At 48.3% G+C, this 24,878-nt stretch overlaps 2 protein-coding genes and 1 long non-coding RNA gene across 4 annotated transcripts; 1 reads left to right on the top strand and 2 right to left on the bottom strand.

The window, feature by feature from the left end:
* The first annotated feature begins 64 nt into the window (after window positions 1-64).
* rps18 (ribosomal protein S18) lies at window positions 65-2,735 on the top strand. Its single transcript, XM_062409614.1, has 6 exons — window positions 65-202; window positions 796-894; window positions 1,392-1,478; window positions 1,651-1,752; window positions 2,296-2,387; window positions 2,610-2,735. Exons 1-6 carry the CDS (start codon window positions 200-202, stop codon window positions 2,683-2,685), a joined length of 459 nt encoding a protein of 152 aa, XP_062265598.1. The 5' UTR covers window positions 65-199; the 3' UTR covers window positions 2,686-2,735.
* Window positions 2,736-3,512: 777 nt separating this feature from the next.
* Window positions 3,513-9,944, bottom strand: LOC133972252 (E3 ubiquitin-protein ligase RING2-A-like). 2 transcript variants are annotated; one of them, XR_009924441.1, is made up of 8 exons: window positions 9,706-9,944; window positions 9,254-9,339; window positions 8,851-9,011; window positions 8,352-8,567; window positions 7,251-7,571; window positions 6,918-7,173; window positions 3,991-5,529; window positions 3,513-3,873 (listed from the first exon to the last, which is right to left on the bottom strand). XR_009924441.1 is itself a non-coding variant. In XM_062409600.1 (7 exons), exons 2-7 carry the CDS (start codon window positions 9,329-9,331, stop codon window positions 5,380-5,382), a joined length of 1,182 nt encoding a protein of 393 aa, XP_062265584.1. In that variant the 5' UTR covers window positions 9,332-9,339; window positions 9,706-9,944; the 3' UTR covers window positions 3,513-5,379. The 2 variants fall into 2 exon arrangements, 1 of the variants encoding a protein (XP_062265584.1); XM_062409600.1 differs by having other exon boundaries at window positions 3,513-5,529.
* A 12,259-nt stretch (window positions 9,945-22,203) lies between these two features.
* Window positions 22,204-23,572, bottom strand: LOC133972269 (uncharacterized). Its single transcript, XR_009924444.1, has 4 exons — window positions 23,363-23,572; window positions 22,839-22,913; window positions 22,580-22,686; window positions 22,204-22,493 (listed from the first exon to the last, which is right to left on the bottom strand). It is a non-coding gene; the product is annotated as an uncharacterized LOC133972269 (long non-coding RNA).
* Between the last annotated feature and the right edge of the window lie 1,306 nt (window positions 23,573-24,878).

Raw genomic sequence — 24,878 nt, 5'->3', positions numbered from 1 at the left:
ACAAATATCAAGTTAAAGTCATGAACATTAAGACTCCGACGGATATTTGACTTGTTGTTTTTACGTTTTAATACAAATACATTTCTATTCGGGGATCTCTGGTCGGAGACATTAAAGCGACGGACTCACTTCCGCTCGCGCAGGGTCAAACTCTCGCGGGACCGGATCCACTTCCTCTTCGCACGGAACCTGCTTCAAGATGGTGAGTCTGTTTCCCTGGATCCGGATCCGACCCCCATCTAAGCTCATCCGCGGCTGTTCTAACTTGTAGTCGGCATGGCGGACGCTCCGGCTCTTACTGCCGCGGCCGGGGGGGGTATTTGTGGTTGGTCGGCGGCGGGACGAACATTTTTCGGACAGTTTGGTTCCGAGCGCCGGAGCTCGGGTTCATGGAGCCGGACTCTCCGGCACGTTGACCCGCAGCTCCGGCTCGAACCTCGGTCCGTCCCGGGTCGAAGCTGAGTCGGTACCGGACGGTGCTCGGTGTGCTCCCGGTGTTTGAGAGCGTTAAACGGGTTCAGCTGTGCATGCTAGCTGTGGCTAGCCGGCTAAGCTAGCTGTGGTTCAGTAGGTGAACGTTACACCGCTGTGGACACGTGGGAACCGGGTTTTCATGATGCACGTCTCCATGTCAATCCCCCCCCCCCAGTAAGAGTTCCGTCCCCTGCCTTCCAGCCCGCAGGTGCCCGTCGCCAGCTGATGACGTGCTCGTCACCTGCACCGTTAGTGTAAAGATGGCGTCACTGAACTCTGGAGGTTGATCTGATGGAGACTCGTGTGTTCTTCTGTCCTCAGTCTCTGGTCATCCCCGAGAAGTTCCAGCACATCCTCCGTGTGCTCAACACGAACATCGATGGACGGAGGAAGATCGCCTTCGCCATCACTGCCATCAAGGTAAGACCCCTGAGGTGTCCCACTGTCCCACGTCCACAGAGACACTGGGCTCGTCCTGGTCCCAGTGTCCCTGAGGTGTCCCAGTGGCACCAGGGCTCCCAGTCGTCCTGAGCTGCTGATGAATCTCTTATCCAGTCATGTAAACGTGTCTCAGCAGAATCCAGTACACCTGAGTCCTCCAGACTGAAAGGACACACCTTGTCTCTGTCCCCCGTGTCTCACTCAGTGTCTGGAAGCTCTGGTGTTTATATTAAACTCTAAACTGAGCTCTGACATGTGCCCTCCACCCTGAACACAAGCCCCCCCGCTGGTCAGGGGTCGTTTGTTGTCACGACACGTGGACACGCAACAGGAAGTTCTGATATGATGAAGGTGTAATATAATGTGAGGAAAGGTTTTATGAAATGTTGTGTACGTGTTGATGTACTCAGATTGTGTAACAGGTGAATAACGTATCCATTATGTGTAACGACACTAATGTGTGTGTCTGTCCTCAGGGTGTTGGCAGACGGTACGCCCATGTGGTCCTGAGGAAGGCCGACATCGACCTGAGCAAGAGGGCGGGAGAACTCACTGAGGAGGAGGTGGGCACAGATTTCAGGTTTCACATCTTACAGAGATCATGAAGACGTGAGGAGCTGGAGCTCACACGTTGACCTCTGACCTCCGTGTGGGCTCATAACACACGCTTCCCTCCTTGCTTTCATTTTGTGACGTTTCACTTCCTGTGAACTGACCGTGGTTCCTGACTTTCAGGTGGAGCGGGTGGTGACCATCATGCAGAATCCTCGCCAGTACAAAATCCCAGATTGGTTCCTCAACAGGCAGAAGGACGTGAAGGATGGAAAATACAGTCAGGTAGAGGACAGAGGGCGACTCACCTGAACACCACACGGAGACGATCTGAACCTCGAACCCACGTTAGAACCTGAGCTGCTTCAGTCTCTTAAAGTCAAACGTAAACAGACATCTTCCCACTGGTTAAATCAGTTCAACAGCCAACGTGCTGGTTTGTGGTAAACTAGTGACTGGTCCTGAGAGTTTCTCCAGTAAATGGAACTCAACAAACTGTAGAGTGACTGGTTGAGCCACTTGTCAGACTGGTATCAAGTCTCTAACCAGCTGGAGATCAGGTTTCCCAGAGGCCTCAGGAGGAAACAGAGTTCACACACCACCTCCAGATGAACCAGCTTTAATCATTAGGTTAAACTCTTAATAAATCATCTTCCTCTCAAAGGAGACGAGTCGTCCTGAGACGCTGAAACACAGAATGTTTGACCAGAGGAGAAACTGTTCACCTCCGTCTGGCTGAAGCCGACCAGGATCGATTCAGGGAACTGTGTTGAACTAGGTCTCTGTGTTGGCGGCTGGTTTTCAGTTCCTCTTGTCTCCTTGTCTCAGGTCCTCGCCAACGGCCTGGACAACAAGCTGAGAGAAGATCTGGAGAGGCTGAAGAAGATCCGGGCTCACCGCGGCCTGAGGCACTTCTGGGGGTAAGAGATCCGATCTGGACCCGTCTGTCCTCCCTCTCTAAAGACACTGTCTTCACCTCTGTTCTGAATGTTGAAGTGACGCAGACGATCCAGTTGGTTCAAATGACAGAATAATGAAAAACCTTTTCAGATGCTTGTGTCGGAGCCTTCGTGAACTTGTTCGACACTGAGGAGAGTCAAATCATTGGAGCTAAATCGAACTTGTTCTCTTTTCTCTTTCAGTCTGCGTGTGCGTGGTCAGCACACCAAGACCACCGGCCGCCGTGGTCGCACTGTCGGTGTGTCCAAGAAGAAGTAAAGTCGCCTGCTTCCTTTTGTTTGAATAATAAAAAGCCACAGTTCACAGAAGGTGTCCGGACTCGTGTTTGTTCAGATCCACACAAAACTTTTTAGATTCAAAACTCATCACTGTTGTTTCAACCTCAGAGGAGACATCTACTTCCTGTTTACCTCACATGACGTGTTTATGTGGGTTGATTGGGTTAAAAATGTGTAATTGTCATTTCATTAGATAGTCAATGGCTTCAGGAAACTGGAAAGTATCTAAGTACATAAACTATAACATTAAGTATCGTTCGTAAAATCATACTGGAGTAAAATATTTACCTTTTCATGTTGAACAGAAAATTCACAATTCTGTAGAAAGTTTATAGAATTCTAAGAAACTGATGCAGTTTATAAATTCAACATGTGATCATGAATTAAGGTGTTGATAAACATCTGAGCATTTGTTTAATTCTTACACTTTAAATAACTGGAACCTCATGTTTGACTTCAGAGTTTTCTGACTGTTCATAAAGCATCAGTCCGATCTCGTTATGTTGCATCACAATCAATTTATTCCTCAGTACAAACGTTGAGGATCAGCTGAACATATTAAAGTAAAACAACAAAGGGCTCTTATAGTTCATGTCGCTCTAACGTGCATATGACCTCATCTCCTGCCGCGCAGTAACAGAAGAGCAGCAGAGAGACATTAATATCACTATTCTAAATTAGTTTTGTAATCTATTGAATCAACAGAACCCAATAATCAATATTCAAAGCAGAAAATGGCTCAACAAGCTGAGATTTATATACTGATACTTACTACTGATGTTAAATCAGCCACATTTACACCAAACGTCTGATCAATAAATCAGTTTATTGTTTTGCTGACAGAATTTGGAGATCAAAACAGCATTAACCAGAAAAAGATCACAAAATACAAATATTCCATAAAAACAGGTACGGTGGGAAAATGACTGCAGGAAGTATAAAGTGCGTAAAGACGGGGGGGGGGGGGTGGTGAACCTTCAGAAGGTTTATGGCTTTTGAACATGTTCTTAAGAGGAAGCAGCAGCAGGTGAAGTGTCACAGCTACATATTAACATCAGAGCTCAATAAGACGGCAGCAGACGGCCTCCAGCCAACATGAAGTATATCATCACCTCTTCAAAGGTACCACAGAGGGTTGGGGCCATATTTAAGAAAAGAAAAGATAAAGCTGCAACATGAGAAGAAGTAATGAGTCACTTCAGAAAATACTGAATACTTTCTTCTCATAATATTTTTTGTTGTGTCTCATAAAAAGATCATAGATTAATTTCCTGTCGATAAATACCTGAGGACTGATCTTTAAATAGAAACCATCGCTCTCTGATCAACAGTCCGATCAGAGCGATGATCTGAACCTGAGCAAAGAAACAAGCTCATGAAACCAAACAGCTCACGACCACCTGGACCACCTGAACCCCCTGGACCACAGAAGAAACATGGTGAGAAGCCAGACGGTGAAGAAAGATGGACGCCTGAGCATCAGGACCAAAGGAACAAATCAAAGAGGACGTTAAATTCAAAGAAAATCAAAGATGTTTCTGTCATTTCAGTTCTGAACTCTGAGGTTTGTTCAAGTTTCTGATCAGTTTGATTTGAATCTGTTATTTAATGAGACACCATGATTGACAGCTGAGACTGACTCATGATTGGTCCAGAGTGTATGGACGGGACCTCGTCTTCTTTCTGGCTTCACTTCAGGATGTTGAGATCTGCTCCTCTTGATGTTTCGACCCAGGAGGTTGTGTCTGTGGACTTCACAGAGCTGAGGAGCAGTTTGCCCGTGGACGCAGTGACAGGAGGTTTCATGTGTCAGAAGAGAACTCATTCAACTTTATGAGTTCTCTTTAACAGAAAAGCTTTTTCAATAACAAACATTTTCAAACATTTTCCCATCAGCTGTCATTTGTGGATCTTGATGAAAACAACCACACATATTTATTGGACTGATCTTTGTGTGAATTGGTGCAGATCCAAATCAGGATCTAGAGAATAGAAAAGTGGAGCGAGGATCTGATTCAGAGTCTGTGGATAAAACAACGATCCAGAGTCGAGTTAAATCAAACTTTGGTTCAAAGTGTTTAAAGCTGATCAAACTAAACTAACGTTAACAACAAAGAGCTTCAGTCATCTCCTTTAGAAAGTCAACTACACAGATTGATTCAGAACTTAACATATTTCTACTTTTTATTATTATTATAACAATGTTTATAACCAGTACTTGTTCTCTGAAAATCTCTAGAGCTCGATCTTCAGAAACAACTTCTTAAATTCATGTTTTATTTTCTTCTACATCGGCAAGATAGTTTTTATGAGTAATCCTTAATGACAATAAAAGCAGACGCTGTTTTTACTTAACTTGTGTGACGTCTGCGTTAAGACAAATAAATAGAACTAAGAAGTCAAACTGAAACTAGTTTGGCACCGAATACCTTTACATTTTCACATCTGTTAATTATTTTTAGGTAATAAGATAAAAACAGGAATTCCACGTCCAACGACCACAGAGTTTCTCACCAGCTGATGTTGAGTGGTTAGATGTTCTTTCAATCTTGAGATTTAGTTTTACAGATTAAATCAAATAAGAGTTTAGGAGGAAAATCAATCAGGCGCCACCGATATGCGACGGTCAGCGTCTGACCTTCCGTCTGCTGGAGGGAGGGGAGCAGCGTCCTCCTCAGCCCTCTCTCTGGGGGGGTGGAGTCTTCTGCTGGGCGGGGGGGGCTGGCTGCTGGTCCTGGGTGGGGGCGTAGTAAAGCTCCAGCGGCTTCCGGACCTTCCAGAACTTCTCGTTGACCAACTCCAGAGTCAGAGATCCGTTCAGCGTCTGAAGAGGAAGACGAGTTTAACATTTCACCTCTTCAGGTGGGTGTGTCAGTCAGTCAGTCAGTCAGTCAGTCAATGAGTCAGTCAATCAGTCAGTCAGTCAGTGAGTGGGTCAGTCAGTGAGTCAGTCAGTCAGTCAGTCAGTCAGTCAGTCAGTCAGTCAGTCAGTCAGTCAGTCAGTCAGTCAGTCAGTCAGTCAGTGGGTCAGTCAGTGGGTCAGTCAATGAGTCAGTCAATGAGTCAGTCAGCCAGTCAGTCAGTCAGTCAGTCAGTCAATGAGTCAGTCAATCAGTCAGTCAGTCAGTGAGTGGGTCAGTCAGTGAGTCAGTCAGTCAGTCAGTGGGTCAGTCAATGAGTCAGTCAATGAGTCAGTCAGTCAGTCAGTCAGTGAGTCAGTGGGTCAGTCAATGAGTCAGTCAGTCAGTCAGTCAGTCAGTCAGTCAGTCAGTGGGTCAGTCAATGAGTCAGTCAATGAGTCAGTCAGTCAGTCAGTCAGTCAGTCAGTCAGTGAGTGGGTCAGTCAGTGAGTCAGTGAGTCAGTCAGTCAGTCAGTCAGTCAGTCAGTCAGTCAGTGAGTCAGTGAGTCAGTCAGTCAGTCAATGAGTCAGTCAATGAGTCAGTCAGTGAGTCAGTCAGTCAGTCAATCAGTCAATGAGTCAGTCAATGAGTCAGTCAGTGAGTCAGTCAGTCAGTCAGTCAGTCAGTCAGTCAGTCAGTCAGTCAGTCAGTCAATGAGTCAGTCAATGAGTCAGTCAGTGAGTCAGTCAGTCAGTCAGTCAGTCAGTCAGTGAGTCAGTCAGTGAGTCAGTCAGTCAATGAGTCAGTCAGTGAGTCAGTCAGTCAGACAGTCAGTGAGTCAGTCAGTGAGTCAGTCAATGAGTCAGTCAGTCAGTCAGTCAATGAGTCAGTCAATGAGTCAGTAAGTGAGTCAGTCAGTCAGTCAGTCAGTCAGTCAATCAGTCAGTCAGTGAGTCAGTCAGTGAGTCAGTCAATGAGTCAGTCAGTGAGTCAGTCAGTCAGTCAGTCAGTCAGTCAGTCAGTCAGTCAGTCAGTCAGTCAGTCAGTGAGTCAGTCAGTGAGTCAGTCAGTGAGTCAGTCAGTCAGTCAGTCAGTCAGTGAGTCAGTCAGTGAGTCAGTCAGTGAGTCAGTCAGTCAGTCAGTGAGTCAGTCAGTGAGTCAGTCAGTGAGTCAGTCAGTGAGTCAGTCAGTCAGTGAGTCAGTCAGTGAGTCAGTCAGTCAGTCAGTCAGTCTGTCATGTGAGGGGACAATTTTAGCAGAATGTCCCTCTCTTCCTGTGATGTCATTTCCTGGAGAATCTTCATATGCTTCCTGTCTCTAAAATCTGTACAACTTGAGCTTTAATGTTATTTAAATCTCATAGCTACTCACAGACAGCTGTCCTCCTCTGGTCATGATGTAGATGGTGTACTGTTTCTCACTGACTCCGCCCAGACTCGACCCTTTGCCTCCGCCGCCCGCTGCTCCTCCACTTTCTCCTCCTCCCTCTGCTGCTCTCTCCTCTCCCCCACCTCCCTCCTCCCTCCCTCCCTCCTCCCTGTTGGTCTGTCCGTCCTCCAGAGCGATGCGCAGAGCCAGGTACTTGGACAGGTGGTCCACTGTGGCGTTCGCTGTCGTCTTCACGAACCTGCACCAGAAGAAGATCCAATCAGAGACAAGACCAGATGGTTCTCTCAATCACCACACACACACACACACACACACCTGGTCTGGTTGTAGTCTTGGGCGTGGACCAGCTGTGGGTGGGGTCTGAAGACCAGCTCGATCTCCGAGGCCCCCCCCTCTTGAAGGCGTCTCACAGGAGGCGTTGGGCTCCCGCTGTCGGCCTCGGGGCCCGAGCCGTCCTCCGACACCCGCGGCTTCTTGCGGCTTGGCCCCGCCTCTGAGGGCGTCTGACCACATTGGTGGGGGGGGTGTGAGGGGGCGGAGTCGTGGGACAGGTGAGAGCGGGCGTCCCCGTTGTCCTCCCCCCCGCTGAAGGTGGTGTTGTCACTTTCCTGAGTCGGCTTCTTCACCCGGTGGTTTCTGCAGAGCGGTCAACAGGTTACAACAAAACCACAATCCTCTTCAGAATCATCACAACAAACCACCATGATAACAATCAGCCCATGTGACGCTGACATGCGACTCTATCGTCTCATTTTACTGAATACACCATGCTGCTGTTTCCAGCTGCTCAGCCAATGAGATGAGATCCTCACATCACATGACCTTCCCGTGTCTGTGGCGCTCAGAAGATAAAACTGTTGTTTCATTTAGATTTTGTAAAGTTGGGCTCTAAAGTCTGAATATGAAAGTCTCTGATGATTTGTGGTTGATTGTGATCAATGATGAGTGAACTGGACCACACCCCCTCGCTGGCTCTCGACCACACGACTGTGATTGTTCAGGTTAATGAAAGAAGCTGAAGAAGTTCAAACAGCCGCAGACTTCAGAACCAGATTCTGTTCATCTCTGTGAAATCAAATCTTTAACTCAACTTCAGCTCAGTTCATTCAGGGGTTTAAGCCTCTTCTGTGCAGATTGCCATAGTTTATTATTGAGATGTTTAATATCATACATTTACTCGTTTTGTTTGATTGCATAGATGAGTATAATGTGGAGTCTTTATGACTTTCTATATTTGTATTTTGTGAAGCACCTTGGAACTTTGGTTTTGAAAGGTGCTCTATAAATAGAGTTTGTTATGATTATGAAGTTGTTTCTCTTTGGCTCTTGAACTCGCTGCTCTGCCTGACGGGTGAACCTCCCACAGCGGAGCCGACCCTCTGATCGCCCCCCCCTGCCGGCGCCCAGCTCTCGGACCTGTAGCGTGCTTGCTGGCGGAGCCCCTCCTCGATGCTGGAGCTCAGCGCCTCCTTGTTGTGCAGCCGGTTCAGTCGGTCCAGGACTCGGCGCTGGTGGGCCTCGTACTCCTCGCGGCTCGGGTAGATCTTCGAGATCAGTGCATCAAAGTTTGAGTCTCGACGCAGCGAGCGTCTGGAAACCAGCTTCTTCCTGCAGGTCGGGCACTCTTTGTTCCTGAGGAGGGAGGAGCTTTGAGCATCAACCGGAATAATTCAAAAATATACAGATACTCGTACGGTTATGTGAATATTTGCATGTACACTCGTGTATTATCATTCGTTTAGGTCACAGTGAGGAGAGAACCTCCTGTTGGGTTGAGGTATTATTTCCCTTCCACAGCCGGAGCTCTATGTGATTTCTCAGAGGAGACTAATAGGAGAAGGTATGGAAGTGGTCGCTCATGAGTACTGCTCTACATTCTGAATGAGCTGGACGTGAGGACAGACTGAGCTCTCACCCGGATCGCAGCGCCGTGACGATGCAGTCGGAGCAGAAGCGGTGCAGACACTCCTTGGTGGTCATGGTGTTCTTCAGCATGTCCAGACAGATGGGACACATGAGCTCGCTGTGCAGAGAGCGAGGGGACACCGCCACCTCCGTCCCGTCCATGATCGCCTCCTGGACACACACATGCTACATGGTCTGTATTTATATTTATATGGGCAGCACGTCTTCTACGAGGGGGCAATTCAGTATCTTGCCCAAGGACACATCGGCATGCAGAGGAATAAGACCGGGATCAAACCGACGACCGCTCTACCATCGGGACTGTTCAAACCAAACCCGTTCATATTTTGATCACAACCTGTTGAATCCTGTCTGTCCCAGTTGAATGGAGGGTAAGAACGTGTCTGTGGTACCTGTGGACTCCGGTGCAGCTCGTACAGGCTCAGCTCCCAGCTCTTACTGGGAGTCTGCAGGTTGACGGGAGCGGCCATCACCAGCGCTGCAGAGAGAAGAGCACAGACAGTGAAACGCAGCTCCTGCTTCTGATCTGGTTCATTCACTCTCTTAGTTGTGTCTCTGTCAGTTGCTCTTTCTTTCTGCTTCAGTCAGTTGGTCTCCAGCAGAGAGGACATGTGTCCAGCCAGAGGTTTGTCCTCAGCATCAAACACAGACAGATGTGGATCAATGTGAGTTTCTAGAGCAGCTGGAGCTGTGGTTTGTTCTCACACACTTGTGTCTTCAGGCTCTTTGTGTCGGTCCCTGTGTGTCTGTCCCTGTGTGTCGGTCACTTTGTGTCCGTAACTCATTGTGAAGCTGAACTCCTCCACAGGAAAGTTCCCGTGGAGAGGCCGCGAGAGGGACTCACCTGCCGGGGAGGGGACGGACAGCTGACCGGAGGAGACGCGACCTCCTCCCGCTGCACGGAAACACAACAACCGCCTGCAAACTCCGCAATTAATCAACAACACGACACACAGCGGGTCCTGACGGCCGCCAGGGGGCGTCTCCGTTCACCTTCAGTCTCACTTTGAGCAGAAATACACGACAAAATAACGACAGCGCGTCATCTGAGCCAGCAGCTAGCTAACGTTAGCCTTCTTCTTCTTCTGCCCACCGGAAGTAAAAACCTGCCCTCCTGCTGCTCAGCAGCCACAGCGCCCGTAGGGGCCAAACAGAGTCTTGCAGCAGAAAATATACATGCACGTTTTTATAATGTATTTGATTTGATTTGATTTTACATTTAATCAACCGAGCAAAACATCAGTACTCCATGTTTCAGTCATAAACAAGATGACGGCTCCCACAAGTGGGACCAAAGGGTCCTGAGTCCATGGACGCAGAGGGGACGTGAACCCATCCCCCTCCATGGATGCAGGTGGGACGTGATTCCATCTTCCTCCATGTTCACAGATGGGCTGTGAACCCATCCTCCTCCATGTACTCAGATGGGCCGTGAACCCATCCTCCTCCATGGACGCAGATGGGACGCATATATATGGGACGCAAATATTGTAGCTTCCTGCAGAAGCTACAATATTTTCATAAAAAAACGCCACAATTGCACAAACATCAGCCACAAAGCTCACCGAGGACAACACAAAGAGGTCATAAGCGAACTCATGCAAGATACGTCGTTTTAAATGGCGGAAAAGCTTCAAAAATACAAATATAAATCCGGCGCTAGCTCATCGCGGCCTACAAGAAGCACGAGATAGAGACCACCAGGTGATACGGACCAACCTTCCCCCACCCGAGGTGAAAGCCCAGGTATGACCACTGAAAGAATGAAAGCGGATATCTTATCTTCCCTAAAGGGAGAGATTATAAGAAAGGAAATTAAAAGTGCGTTAGCGGAAGATTTCCATGCCCTGAAGTCCGAGTTACAAGCGGTGCGGTCCGAAATTGCTAACAACACGGCAGAAGTTGACCACATGAAAACCGAATTAAAAGACATTAAGGGCGGCTTATCAGCATGGTCCGACGAGGTGGCGACTAAACAAGCTACGGTAACTAGCCTCCAAAGACAGAACAGTCCGATGCGAGGACATGGAGGGGAGAATGAGACGCTGCAACATCCGTATAGCTGGCATTCAAGAGCAACCGGACTCCAGCTCCACCAAAACAGTTACTAAAGTTATCAAAGAAGTCCTGCAGATGGACCGGGATATAAAGATTGACCGATCGCACTCGCCACCAGGAAACCGGGAGACCGGGAGAAACCATGAATGATCATCGCTAAACTACACAATGACGGAGATGCTGTAGAGATCCTGAGGAGAGCCCGAGACAGAGCGCCGCTGATGTACTGCCCTAAGTTAAACACATACAGGAGAGAAGTCTTTGATGCCCTCAAAGAGATATTCCAACAGGACATCCCACAAGACCCCACAGTATCACTACTGGGAGCAATGCCTGAAGGCCTGGACTGGAGGGCCAAAGAATACCTACTAAACATACTACTCACAGCAGCATTGAAGTGTAAAACTATCAAATGGTTAAAACCAGACCCCCCCACATACAATATATGGACCCAAAAAGTATGGAACATCTACCAAATGGAGCAAATCACATATTCATTAAGGCTCCAAAAGTCTATCTTTACTAAACCATGGGGTCCTGTCTCTGCGTTGTTCATACAATGAGGGTTACTCATTAATCTCGCTCTGGGCCTCTGTTTGACAGAATCACAAATTGTTAGGGTTAGGGTTAGTAAAGTGAAAGTGAAATTGTGCAGACAGTATTATGAAATAAAATTGCTTGTTTAATTCAGCTAAATTGAATATGTCTGTAGTTCTAAACAAAATCTTTTACCGCTTGAACTTTCTTGTTTCATTTGGTTGTCATTAAATTCGACACTATTTAGACTAAGGGTTTACTTTGGGAACAAATTGGGTTTAATTTGACATTTTTGGACTTTAAATACTGGGTAATGATAATTTGATAGAAGGAGAGATAGTCTAAATTTTGTTTTAAGGTGATAACGTGAGGAGATTGTTTGCATTGATTAGAGACTGCCAATATGTTTTTATTAAGAGTGTCCCTATCTACACTAATGACTCACATGGAGTGAAACATGTGTGATGCACAGACAGAGAATCATAAATATATATTTGTTTATGAAAGGACTGTTGAGTTTTAATAAAGCCGTGAATAAATAATAAACTATTGAGATTTAAAGATATTATTAGAATGAAATAAACTAAATTATACATTGATGATGCATGGTATGAAATTATGACGGGTGTATAAAGGAGAAAAACATCTGTTGACATAAATGCTGGCAAATAACGGGTGCTGATGTGTGCAAATCATACTGAATCGCTTCTGTTTCTGTTAAAAGGACGTAAAGGACGTACAGATACTAAATCTTTTTTTGTTTCTTTTCCCTTACGATGAGTGGATTTGAGTTGGACAGACGAGAAGGCAGCTGGCCGGTGCAACACGGCATGGGGCTTGCTGACATCTGCAGCTACTGTCTCCAGTCTGATCAACAAACTCTGCATTTTTATATATTTGTTTGTGTTCTCATTTATAGTTATTATTACTGATTCACATTTTAACCTGCTTTCATTTATAAGGTATTGTAAGGATATTGATAGAGCACATTTCTCTGTCATGCTGTATTCAGTTAAAATGTTAAGGTTTGTGGAAGGAGATGGACCCAGGATGCAGAGGTTGTTAACAAAAATGTGTTTTAGTCACATTTAGTCATTTTTATCTTTTTTAGTTTTAGTCTAGTTCTGTCAGACAACTCACGTTTGATCATGTAATATATTTATTACAACAGATTTGGTGTTTGGCGTCTAGGCTCCAACTTAATCACTCCCCCATATGATTACACAGGAATGATGGGAGTGATGAGCAAATACTTGTAACCCCCCGTTGGAGCCTACAGGTGGATGCTGGGGTGGTGGAGGGACTGAAGCAACAGGTAGCAATACTGCAGCAGCGGTGCGAGCAAGAGGGGTTGATGGGAAATGTCTCTCTGGTTAAATAGACCACCTGATAAGGTGGGTGTGTATTAAAGATGGTTGTGGAGATTGTGGTATGTCACATGATGTATGTCACATGATGTATGTCACGTGATTGGCGCAGCGCAGCTCGAGTTGCCTGCCAGAACTAGCTCGCAGGCGTCGCCATATTTCTGTCAGACAACTCACGTTTGATCATGTAATATATTTATTACAACAGATTTAGTGTTTGGCGTCTAGGCTCCAACTTAATCACTCCCCCATATGATTACACAGGAATGATGGGAGTGATGAGCAAATACTTGTAACCCCCCAAAACTGCACATAGTCGGAGCCTGACGTACGGATCGGTATCTGCTATGTGTGCGCCATTCACCGCCGCGGTGTGGCCATTCTCCATAGGCGCATGCCTGCTGGAGAATATGCTACCTAGTGAGCCTGTTATGTGTTCCACGCCACTGCGGTGTGGCTATTCTCCATAGGCGCATGCCTGCTGGAGAATATGCTACCTAGTGAGCCTGTTATGTGTTCCACGCCACTGCGGTGTGGCTATGCTACCTAGTGAGCCTGTTATGTGTTCCACGCCACTGCGGTGTTGCTATTCTCTATAGGCGCATGCCTGCTGGAGAATATGCTACCTAGTGAGCCTGTTATGTGTTCCACACCACTGCGGTGTGGCCATTCTGCATAGGCGCATGCCTGCTGGAGAATATGCTACCTAGTGAGCCTGTTATGTGTTCCACGCCACTGCGGTGTGGCTATGCTACCTAGTGAGCCTGTTATGTGTTCCACGCCACTGCGGTGTGGCTATTCTCCATAGGCGCATGCCTGCTGGAGAATATGCTACCTAGTGAGCCTGTTATGTGTTCCACGCCACTGCGGTGTGGCTATGCTACCTAGTGAGCCTGTTATGTGTTCCACGCCACTGCGGTGTGGCTATTCTCCATAGGCCCATGCCTGTTGGAGAATATGCTACCTAGTGAGCCTGTTATGTGTTCCACGCCACTGCGGTGTGGCTATGCTACCTAGTAAGCCTGTTATGTGTTCCACGCCACTGCGGTGTGGCTATTCTCCATAGGCGCATGCCTGCTGGAGAATATGCTACCTAGTGAGCCTGTTATGTGTTCCACGCCACTGCGGTGTGGCTATGCTACCTAGTAAGCCTGTTATGTGTTCCACGCCACTGCGGTGTGGCTATTCTCCATAGGCGCATGCCTGCTGGAGAATATGCTACCTAGTGAGCCTGTTATGTGTTCCACGCCACTGCGGTGTGGCTATTCTCCATAGGCGCATGCCTGCTGGAGAATATGCTACCTAGTGAGCCTGTTATGTGTACCACGCCACTGCGGTGTGGCTATGCTACCTAGTGAGCCTGTTATGTGTTCCACGCCACTGCGGTGTGGCTATTCTGCATAGGCGCATGCCTGCTGGAGAATATGCTACCTAGTGAGCCTGTTATCAGTTCCACGCCACTGCGGTGTGGCTATGCTACCTAGTGAGCCTGTTATGTGTTCCACGCCACTGCGGTGTGGCTATTCTCCATAGGCGCATGCCTGCTGGAGAATATGCTACCTAGTGAGCCTGTTATGTGTTCCACGCCACTGCGGTGTGGCTATGCTACCTAGTGGGCCTGTTATGTGTTCCACGCCACTGCGGTGTGGCTATTCTCCATAGGCGCAGGCCTGCTGGAGAATATGCTACCTAGTGAGCCTGTTATGTGTTCCACGCCACTGCGGTGTGGCTATTCTCCATAGGCGCATGCCTGCTGGAGAATATGCTACCTAGTGAGCCTGTTATGTGTTCCACGCCACTGCGGTGTGGCTATTCTCCATAGGCGCATGCCTGCAGGAGAATATGCTACCTAGTGAGCCTGTTATGTGTTCCACGCCACTGCGGTGTGGCTATTCTCCATAGGCGCATGCCTGCTAGAGAATATGCTACCTAGTGAGCCTGTTATGTGTTCCACGCCACTGCGGTGTGGCTATGCTACCTAGTGAGCCTGTTATGTGTTCCACGCCACTGCGGTGTTGCTATTCTCCATAGGCGCATGCCTGCTGGAGAATATGCTACCTAGTGAGCCTTTTATGTGTTCCACGCCACCGCGGTGTGGCTATGCTACCTAGTGAGCCTGTTATGTGTTCCACGCCACTGCGGTGTGGCTATTCTCCATAGGCGCATGCCTGCTGGAGAATATGCTACCTAGTGGGCCTGTTATGTGTTCCACGCCACTGCGGTGTGGCTATTCTCCATAGGCGCAGGCCTGCTGGAGAATATGCTACCTAGTGAGCCTGTTATGTGTTCCACGCCACTGCGGTGTGGCTTTTCTCCATAGGCGCATGCCTGCTGGAGAATATGATACCTAGTGAGCCTGTTATGTGTTCCACGCCACTGCGGTGTGGCTATTCTCCATAGGCGCATGCCTGCTGGAGAATATGCTACCTAGTGAGCCTGTTATGTGTTCCACGCCACTGCGGTGTGGCTATGCTACCTAGTGAGCCTGTAATGTGTTCCACGCCACTGCGGTGTGGCTATTCTGCATAGGCGCATGCCTGCTGGAGAATATGCTACCTAGTGAGCCTGTTATGTGTTCCACGCCACTGCGGTGTGGCTATGCTACCTAGTGGGCCTGTTATGTGTTCCACGCCACTGCGGTGTGGCTATTCTCCATAGGCGCAGGCCTGCTGGAGAATATGCTACCTAGTGAGCCTGTTATGTGTTCCACGCCACTGCGGTGTGGCTATTCTCCATAGGCGCATGCCTGCTGGAGAATATGCTACCTAGTGAGCCTGTTATGTGTTCCACGCCACTGCGGTGTGGCTATTCTCCATAGGCGCATGCCTGCAGGAGAATATGCTACCTAGTGAGCCTGTTATGTGTTCCACGCCACTGCGGTGTGGCTCTTCTCCATAGGCGCATGCCTGCTAGAGAATATGCTACCTAGTGAGCCTGTTATGTGTTCCACGCCACTGCGGTGTGGCTATTCTCCATAGGCGCATGCCTGCAGGAGAATATGCTACCTAGTGAGCCTGTTATGTGTTCCACGCCACTGCGGTGTGGCTCTTCTCCATAGGCGCATGCCTGCTAGAGAATATGCTACCTAGTGAGCCTGTTATGTGTTCCACGCCACTGCGGTGTGGCTATTCTCCATAGGCGCATGCCTGCTGGAGAATATGCTACCTAGTGAGCCTGTTATGTGTTCCACGCCACTGCGGTGTGGCTATGCTACCTAGTGAGCCTGTTATGTGTTCCACGCCACTGCGGTGTGGCTATTCTCCATAGGCGCATGCCTGCTGGAGAATATGCTACCTAGTGGGCCTGTTATGTGTTCCACGCCACTGCGGTGTGGCTATTCTCCTTAGGCGCATGCCTGCTGGAGAAAATGCTACCTAGTGAGACTGTTATGTGTTCCACGCCACTGCGGTGTGGCTATGCTACCTAGTGAGCCTGTTATGTGTTCCACGCCACTGCGGTGTGGCTATTCTGCATAGGCGCATGCCTGCTGGAGAATATGCTACCTAGTGAGCCTGTTATGTGTTCCACGCCACTGCGGTGTGGCTATTCTCCATAGGCGCATGCCTGCAGGAGAATATGCTACCTAGTGAGCCTGTTATCTGTTCCACGCCACTGCGGTGTGGCTATGCTACCTAGTGAGCCTGTTATTTGTTCCACGCCACTGCGGTGTGGCTATTCTCCATAGGCGCATGCCTGCTGGAGAATATGCTACCTAGTGAGCCTGTTATGTGTTCCACGCCACTGCGGTGTGGCTATGCTACCTAGTGAGCCTGTTATGTGTTCCACGCCACTGCGGTGTGGCTATTCTCCATAGGCGCATGCCTGCTGGAGAATATGCTACCTAGTGGGCCTGTTATGTGTTCCACGCCACTGCGGTGTGGCTATTCTCCATAGGCGCAGGCCTGCTGGAGAATATGCTACCTAGTGAGCCTGTTATGTGTTCCACGCCACTGCGGTGTGGCTATTCTCCATAGGCGCATGCCTGCTAGAGAATATGCTACCTAGTGAGCCTGTTATGTGTTCCACGCCACTGCGGTGTGGCTATGCTACCTAGTGAGCCTGTTATGTGTTCCACGCCACTGCGGTGTGGCTATTCTCCATAGGCGCATGCCTGCCGGAGAATATGCTACCTTGTGAGCCTGTTATGTGTTCCACGCCACTGCGGTGTGGCTATGCTACCTAGTGAGCCTGTTATGTGTTCCACGCCACTGCGGTGTGGCTATTCTCCATAGGCGCATGCCTGCTGGAGAATATGCTACCTAGTGAGCCTGTTATGTGTTCCACGCCACTGCGGTGTGGCTATGCTACCTAGTGAGCCTGTTATGTGTTCCACGCCACTGCGGTGTGGCTATTCTCCATAGGCCCATGCCTGTTGGAGAATATGCTACCTAGTGAGCCTGTTATGTGTTCCACGCCACTGCGGTGTGGCTATTCTCCATAGGCGCATGCCTGCTGGAGAATATGCTACCTAGTGAGCCTGTTATGTGTTCCACGCCACTGCGGTGTGGCTATGCTACCTAGTAAGCCTGTTATGTGTTCCACGCCACTGCGGTGTGGCTATTCTCCATAGGCGCATGCCTGCTGGAGAATATGCTACCTAGTGAGCCTGTTATGTGTACCACGCCACTGCGGTGTGGCTATGCTACCTAGTGAGCCTGTTATGTGTTCCACGCCACTGCGGTGTGGCTATTCTGCATAGGCGCATGCCTGCTGGAGAATATGCTACCTAGTGAGCCTGTTATCAGTTCCACGCCACTGCGGTGTGGCTATGCTACCTAGTGAGCCTGTTATGTGTTCCACGCCACTGCGGTGTGGCTATTCTCCATAGGCGCATGCCTGCTGGAGAATATGCTACCTAGTGAGCCTGTTATGTGTTCCACGCCACTGCGGTGTGGCTATGCTACCTAGTGGGCCTGTTATGTGTTCCACGCCACTGCGGTGTGGCTATTCTCCATAGGCGCAGGCCTGCTGGAGAATATGCTACCTAGTGAGCCTGTTATGTGTTCCACGCCACTGCGGTGTGGCTATTCTCCATAGGCGCATGCCTGCTGGAGAATATGCTACCTAGTGAGCCTGTTATGTGTTCCACGCCACTGCGGTGTGGCTATTCTCCATAGGCGCATGCCTGCAGGAGAATATGCTACCTAGTGAGCCTGTTATGTGTTCCACGCCACTGCGGTGTGGCTATTCTCCATAGGCGCATGCCTGCTAGAGAATATGCTACCTAGTGAGCCTGTTATGTGTTCCACGCCACTGCGGTGTGGCTATGCTACCTAGTGAGCCTGTTATGTGTTCCACGCCACTGCGGTTTGGCTATTCTCCATAGGCGCATGCCTGCTGGAGAATATGCTACCTAGTGAGCCTGTTATGTGTTCCACGCCACCGCGGTGTGGCTATGCTACCTAGTGAGCCTGTTATGTGTTCCACGCCACTGCGGTGTGGCTATTCTCCATAGGCGCATGCCTGCTGGAGAATATGCTACCTAGTGAGCCTGTTATGTGTTCCACGCCACTGCGGTGTGGTTTTTTCCATAGGCGCATGCCTGCTGGAGAATATGATACCTAGTGAGCCTGTTATGTGTTCCACGCCACTGCGGTGTGGCTATTCTCCATAGGCGCATGCCTGCTGGAGAATATGCTACCTAGTGAGCCTGTTATGTGTTCCACGCCACTGCGGTGTGGCTATTCTCCATAGGCGCATGCCTGCTGGAGAATATGCTACCTAGTGAGCCTGTTATGTGTACCACGCCACTGCGGTGTGGCTATGCTACCTAGTGAGCCTGTTATGTGTTCCACGCCACTGCGGTGTGGCTATTCTGCATAGGCGCATGCCTGCTGGAGAATATGCTACCTAGTGAGCCTGTTATGTGTTCCACGCCACTGCGGTGTGGCTATGCTACCTAGTGAGCCTGTTATGTGTTCCACGCCACTGCGGTGTGGCTATTCTCCATAGGCGCATGCCTGCCGGAGAATATGCTACCTAGTGAGCCTGTTATGTGTTCCACGCCACTGCGGTGTGGCTATGCTACCTAGTGGGCCTGTTATGTGTTCCACGCCACTGCGGTGTGGCTATTCTCCATAGGCGCAGGCCTGCTGGAGAATATGCTACCTAGTGAGCCTGTTATGTGTTCCACGCCACTGCGGTGTGGCTATTCTCCATAGGCGCATGCCTGCTGGAGAATATGCTACCTAGTGAGCCTGTTATGTGTTCCACGCCACTGCGGTGTGGCTATTCTCCATAGGCGCATGCCTGCAGGAGAATATGCTACCTAGTGAGCCTGTTATGTGTTCCACGCCACTGCGGTGTGGCTCTTCTCCATAGGCGCATGCCTGCTAGAGAATATGCTACCTAGTGAGCCTGTTATGTGTTCCACGCCACTGCGGTGTGGCTATGCTACCTAGTGAGCCTGTTATGTGTTCCACGCCACTGCGGTGTGGCTATTCTCCATAGGCGCATGCCTGCTGGAGAATATGCTACCTAGTGAGCCTGTTATGTGTTCCACGCCACTGCGGTGTGGCTATGCTACCTAGTGAGCCTGTTATGTGTTCCACGCCACTGCGGTGTGGCTATTCTCCATAGGCGCATGCCTGCTGGAGAATATGCTACCTAGTGGGCCTGTTATGTGTTCCACGCCACTGCGGTGTGGCTATTCTCCATAGGCGCAGGCCTGCTGGAGAATATGCTACCTAGTGAGCCTGTTATGTGTTCCACGCCACTGCGGTGTGGCTATGCTACCTAGTGGGCCTGTTATGTGTTCCACGCCACTGCGGTGTGGCTATTCTCCATAGGCGCATGCCTGCTGGAGAATATGCTACCTAGTGAGCCTGTTATGTGTGCCATGCCACTATATGCTACATAGGCGCATGCCTGCAGAAGAATATGTTACCTTGTGAAACTGATTATGGTAGCATTCACCGCCGCGGTGGGGCCATTCTCCATGGCGCATGCCTGCAGGAGAATATGCTACCTGTGAAACTGTGATGCGCACCATGCACCCCCGTGGTGTGGTCATTCGCTGTAGGCACATTGTCGCGGGAGACTATATACTGCCTGGTGAGGTTCCCCCCAACTGCCCTGGCTGTAGGAGAATATATTGTGAACTTGGCACATGGCAACCTATACCCCAGAATTTAACACTCTAAGTCCAGCAAACCACCTGAAATGCAACAATTTATTTTTTCCCTCTGCTTCAACTTCTACAGACCTCAGAGTGACAATGGGAGCCACAACAACTAGGGCTGCACAATTAATCGAATTGCATGATCATCAGCGATATCCAATCAAGCGCTTTTTCGACTAACATTCGCTAACCACCAGAGGGAGAACTAAGTGGGAGTTGTCATGCACGCACCCTGCAGCGGTAGCCATGACAAAAGTTTTGTCTGCAGCCAGTTCAGGTATTTCTTAGAAGAGTAGAGACAGAGAGTAGCCAGTCACGGTGTCATGTGAACGGTAAATCAATTATCGAGGAGCTAGTCCTTCGAAAAGGATCATCATATGTTGTTTGGTAGTTTGGGAATTTAGGGCAAGTGATGATAACCAAGAACAAATCATGCCAGAGTGCGTTTAGAGTTGTGTTTCCGCCGCATAGCAATACAACTACCTAGTTTAACCACCTGAAAAAAACAACCCACAAACCATAGTACAACAAGTGCATCAAGGCCAAAGCTAACATTACCTCCCTGAATCTCCGTCCATGTCCAACGTCAACAGAGAAAACCATAAACGACCATGGATGGTGCAACAGCATATCCATCCCCTTCCCAAAGACACACTGGAATAACGGATGCGATCGCATTGAATTTGGCCAAAGACAGGTGTCCCATAAATACTGTGAGCAATGATCAAGCACAACAATGGAGCCCTACATGTCCCTGACAATTCACTGCATCGATTGTAATTTGCAATGAAGAGTCGATGCTTACAGACATTTTTTCCCATAAGAACCGACAGGAGAGTCGATTGCCCAGGACCTAATGAAAGATGTGTACATTAGCTGGAATGTAGCACAACATGGAAGTGAAAGCAGTGTTCTTGTGCATTTAAACATAAAAACGCTATAAAAAAATATATTGTTCCTAAAATGTATGAATAATCATGATATTAATATTGATCTAAATAATCGTAATTATGATTTTGGCCATAATCATGCAGGCCTTACGACAACGCTGCGCACAGAAGTGTTGTGGTGTCTTGACACAACAGTAAACCACCACTCTCTCACGTCCAATGAAAGATGTTCAGAAATTTTCAAAGAAGGTTTCCCGAGTCGGACATCGCCAAGACGTTAATCTGCGGAAAGGAAAACCCGGGTACTGCTCAGTGTGTCTATAAACTGTTTCTCACACCACAAGTAGATTATGACCACCAACAGTAGATTCTGACATATTTACTTCCTCAAAGTGCACCAGATTGTAGTCGACAATCCGAAGACAAAATAGTTGCCTGCGAATTTAATATTCGATCGTTCAGTTACCTCATAGCGCGTGTTATTCGCGCAGCTGTAATAAACTTTGTTTTACCGGAGGTGCTGATGGAAGTAGCTGAGGAGTGAGCCATCTCGCTCCCTTCCTATCCCTGAAACTCGGGCATGTGCAATGCGACAAATATAGCACATGGCACGTCCGTTGCGAAATCATCGCATGCCAGAAGTCATAAGAAAGTCATATATACAAGTTATTTATAATTATTGCATTCAACATGTATGAGGGCCCATTTGAGGGTTCAGTATCTTGCACAAGATTGAACCCCAACCTTTGGTTTGAGGAAGACCACTCTACCCACATATATATTATATTATATAATTGAATGTTTCCGGAATAACAACACATATTACCTGCTAGCATTTGATACCTTTGGGAAAGGTGCTGTGTTCAGGAGACAGGAGCTTCAAACCCATGGCTGGAGATTGGACTACATCTCCCATAATCCTGCTGGAGTGACGTACCAGGAAGTACTATAGCACGAGCCGGTACCGTTGTTTACATCACGTGCAGGGACGATGGCGTGTGATTCGAGACTGAATTGTTTCATTCATAACGTTCAGTGCAGACTTCATTCAGCAGAGGAGACAGGACCGGTGCGCTATCTGGGAGCTCACAGGCACACACACACACACACACACACACACACACACACAGACACACACACAGACTCACTCGCCCTCTCCTGATACTTCATGACGGCCTGATACCAGGGGTGGACTGGGACAAAAATTCATCCCTGGCATTGTCTGTCCAGACCAGCCCACTACATTATCAGCGGACACCAAATAGAAGTCCACAAATCTCGCGGCGTCTTCTCTCATGCATACTACTGTTACCACCTAGCTCAAAGATGGCAACAAGAAGGGAGGCCACACACAAACCTCTCAAGCCAAAAGTAAATTTATTTAACTCCAAATCAAGATAGCTCTAACTACGTAGTGGGATGTGTAAAATATGTTAATCGTCAGTGGTGTTAACAGTGTTTGGATGTGTGAAAATGAGGTTTGATGTATGTTGTAAGGTGCAGAAGCAAAGAAAAAGGCTGAGGCCCATGCCCCTTGAAGCAGCCTTTAGATCTGCAGCTGAAGCCCAGCCCAAAAGGACAGGCCCAGGGTGACGCCCCTGCCAGCTCTACCTGTGTCTGGAAAACAACTCCTCAGGCTCTCACATGTCAAGTGGTCAACCTGAGAAGGACATGGATACATTATAATGTCTCTAATCATCACAAATTAAGTATGATTTCATAAAACATAAAAAATGATTTACTCACCAGACTAGAGGAGACTCAACAGACAAACTTTGGTACAGTAAAGGCAGAGAGTGGAGGCAGACAGAGAGCAAGTCCTCGAACATGGATCACCATGTCAAGTGGTCAACCTGAGAAGGACATGGACACATTATAATGTTTTCCTCTGTCCTGCACCTAGAGTTGAGAACTTTTTGGATGTGTTTCTCTTTTAAAACCTTTTGAAAATTATTATAATTATGAAGTATGAATTTATACATTAAAAAATACATGATAAACTTACCAAATTCTAACAGTGGTCCTGAATGTCCACATGTAAAACAGAGGGAGAACGACTCCTCAAATATATCACAACAACCTGTAATGGAGAAAAATTTATCATTTAGTGTACATGATCACACCATTGAGGATCAACACATAAGCACAATAAAACTTCTGAAAAGAATTATTAAAATGACAAATAATGAATTACTACATCCATAATGATTATATATGATTAACAATGACAATGTGTGATAATAACTGGCAAATATTTCAAATTAAACAAATTATTCCCTATAGGTTTACTTGTATTGTTTTCAATACAACTTGATTCTGCATCTCTATTTACAGCTCAGAAAGTTTACTGTTGCTATGGCAACAGTAAACGACATTAGCCGCTCTTAGCTAGCTTAGCTAAATCATCTGAACAATAATAACCCATAATATCATAATTCGGCATATTAAAACAAAATCAAAACGTTTTCTATTTTGTTTTGGACATGTCTCAACAATGTAGTCAAGCCAGCCCCAGGCCATGTTTCTTACCATGTCTGCCTCCACTCGCTCCTCATGTCCAGTCCTCCTCGCTCGTCTCCCGGGTCACCTGCTGCTGCTGGGCGGTGAACCGGCTCCACACAGGTCCGTCAGTTGGGCACATGGAGCAGCCTCCACCTCCAGAGACTTCAGCTTTCTTTCCCGATGCTTCTCAGCGCCACCCGGGCGTTTTTTACTCTTATCATCCATTTTAAGTTTCTGTCTCAGCAGCAGCCCGTCCCGACTCCCCCGCCAATGCCATGAGGTCCGCCCCACCCTGGTTTGTGTTGTGATTGACAGCACTGTCAGGGCTCTCTGAGCCTGTCAGCCCATGACTGATTGACAATGACAAACAATAGACCAATAATATGTGTCGATGCTGGCAATACACTGCTAGCCCTCTGTAGCCAATTGGCCGGCCCAATTGGAGGGAATTTAGAGAGGAAGAAGAGAAAAAAAATAAAAATAAATACATAGCGGACCAGACCGGCCCACATTGGGTCAACGGTCCACTGGGACGATGCCCGGTATGCCAGATGGCCAGTCCACCCCTGCCTGATACGACGATGTTTTAAAAATTATTGTGACTTAGTCAACCACCAACATTTTCGTCTCGTCTCGTCTCGTCAACGAAAGTTAAGAATAGATTTAGTCATAGTTTTTATTTTCAAAGATCCGTTTTCGTTACGTCTTCATCATGGAAAAAAGGTTGTTAACGAATAGTTTTCGTTATAGTTTACGTCAACGAAATTAACACTGCTTGAAACAAGATAGAAACAAACCAGGAACACTAACAGGTAACACTGGTGACAAAGCGCACGGAGAACGAGGAAGAAGGACAAGCTGGTCGAGAAAGCTGGACAAGAAAAATCATATCTCACAACGTGTGGAAACGAGGAAGAGAAACAACTAACGAACCGACACCAGACAAAGGGAAACAGAGGCTTAAATACACAGAAGGAAGGCAGGGGCAATTACACACTGGTGAAACACATGAGGACTGGAGATGACAATCAAAGACAGGAAGTGACACACTGAGATGCTTGAACAAGACCCAGGGAAAGCAAGGCTACAAAATAAAACAGGAAACAGAAAACGAAAAGAGACAGAAATCCATAAACATAAATGACCGAGCATCACAGTACCCCCCCCCCCCCTCAAGGACCGGATTCCAGACGGTCCATAACATGACCTGAGACGGGAGGAGGGGGGAACCGGAGGAGGGAATCCGGGAGGTGCCCAGGGTCTCGGGCCAACGGCTCCGTGGTCGCTCAGGGGCTGAGCACAGAGGCACAGGAGGACGCTCAGGGGCAGAGTTCTGAGACTCAGGGGGGCGGCGCCGTGGCCTCTCAAAGTCAGAGCTCTGAATCTCTGGAGGGCGGCACCGTGGCCGTTCAAGGACAGAGTTCTGAGGCTCAGGAGGGCGGCACCGCGGGCGCTCAAAGTCAGGGTTCTGAGGCTCGGAAGGGCGGCCCCGTGGCTGCTCAAGGGCAGAAAACAAGGGCTCTGGTGGACGGCCCGGGGGCCG

The sequence above is a fragment of the Platichthys flesus genome, chromosome 17 (genome assembly GCF_949316205.1).
Source record: "Platichthys flesus chromosome 17, fPlaFle2.1, whole genome shotgun sequence".
In the NCBI taxonomy this organism is placed as follows: Eukaryota; Metazoa; Chordata; class Actinopteri; order Pleuronectiformes; family Pleuronectidae; genus Platichthys; species Platichthys flesus.
This window is presented reverse-complemented; position numbering and strand designations above follow the sequence as displayed.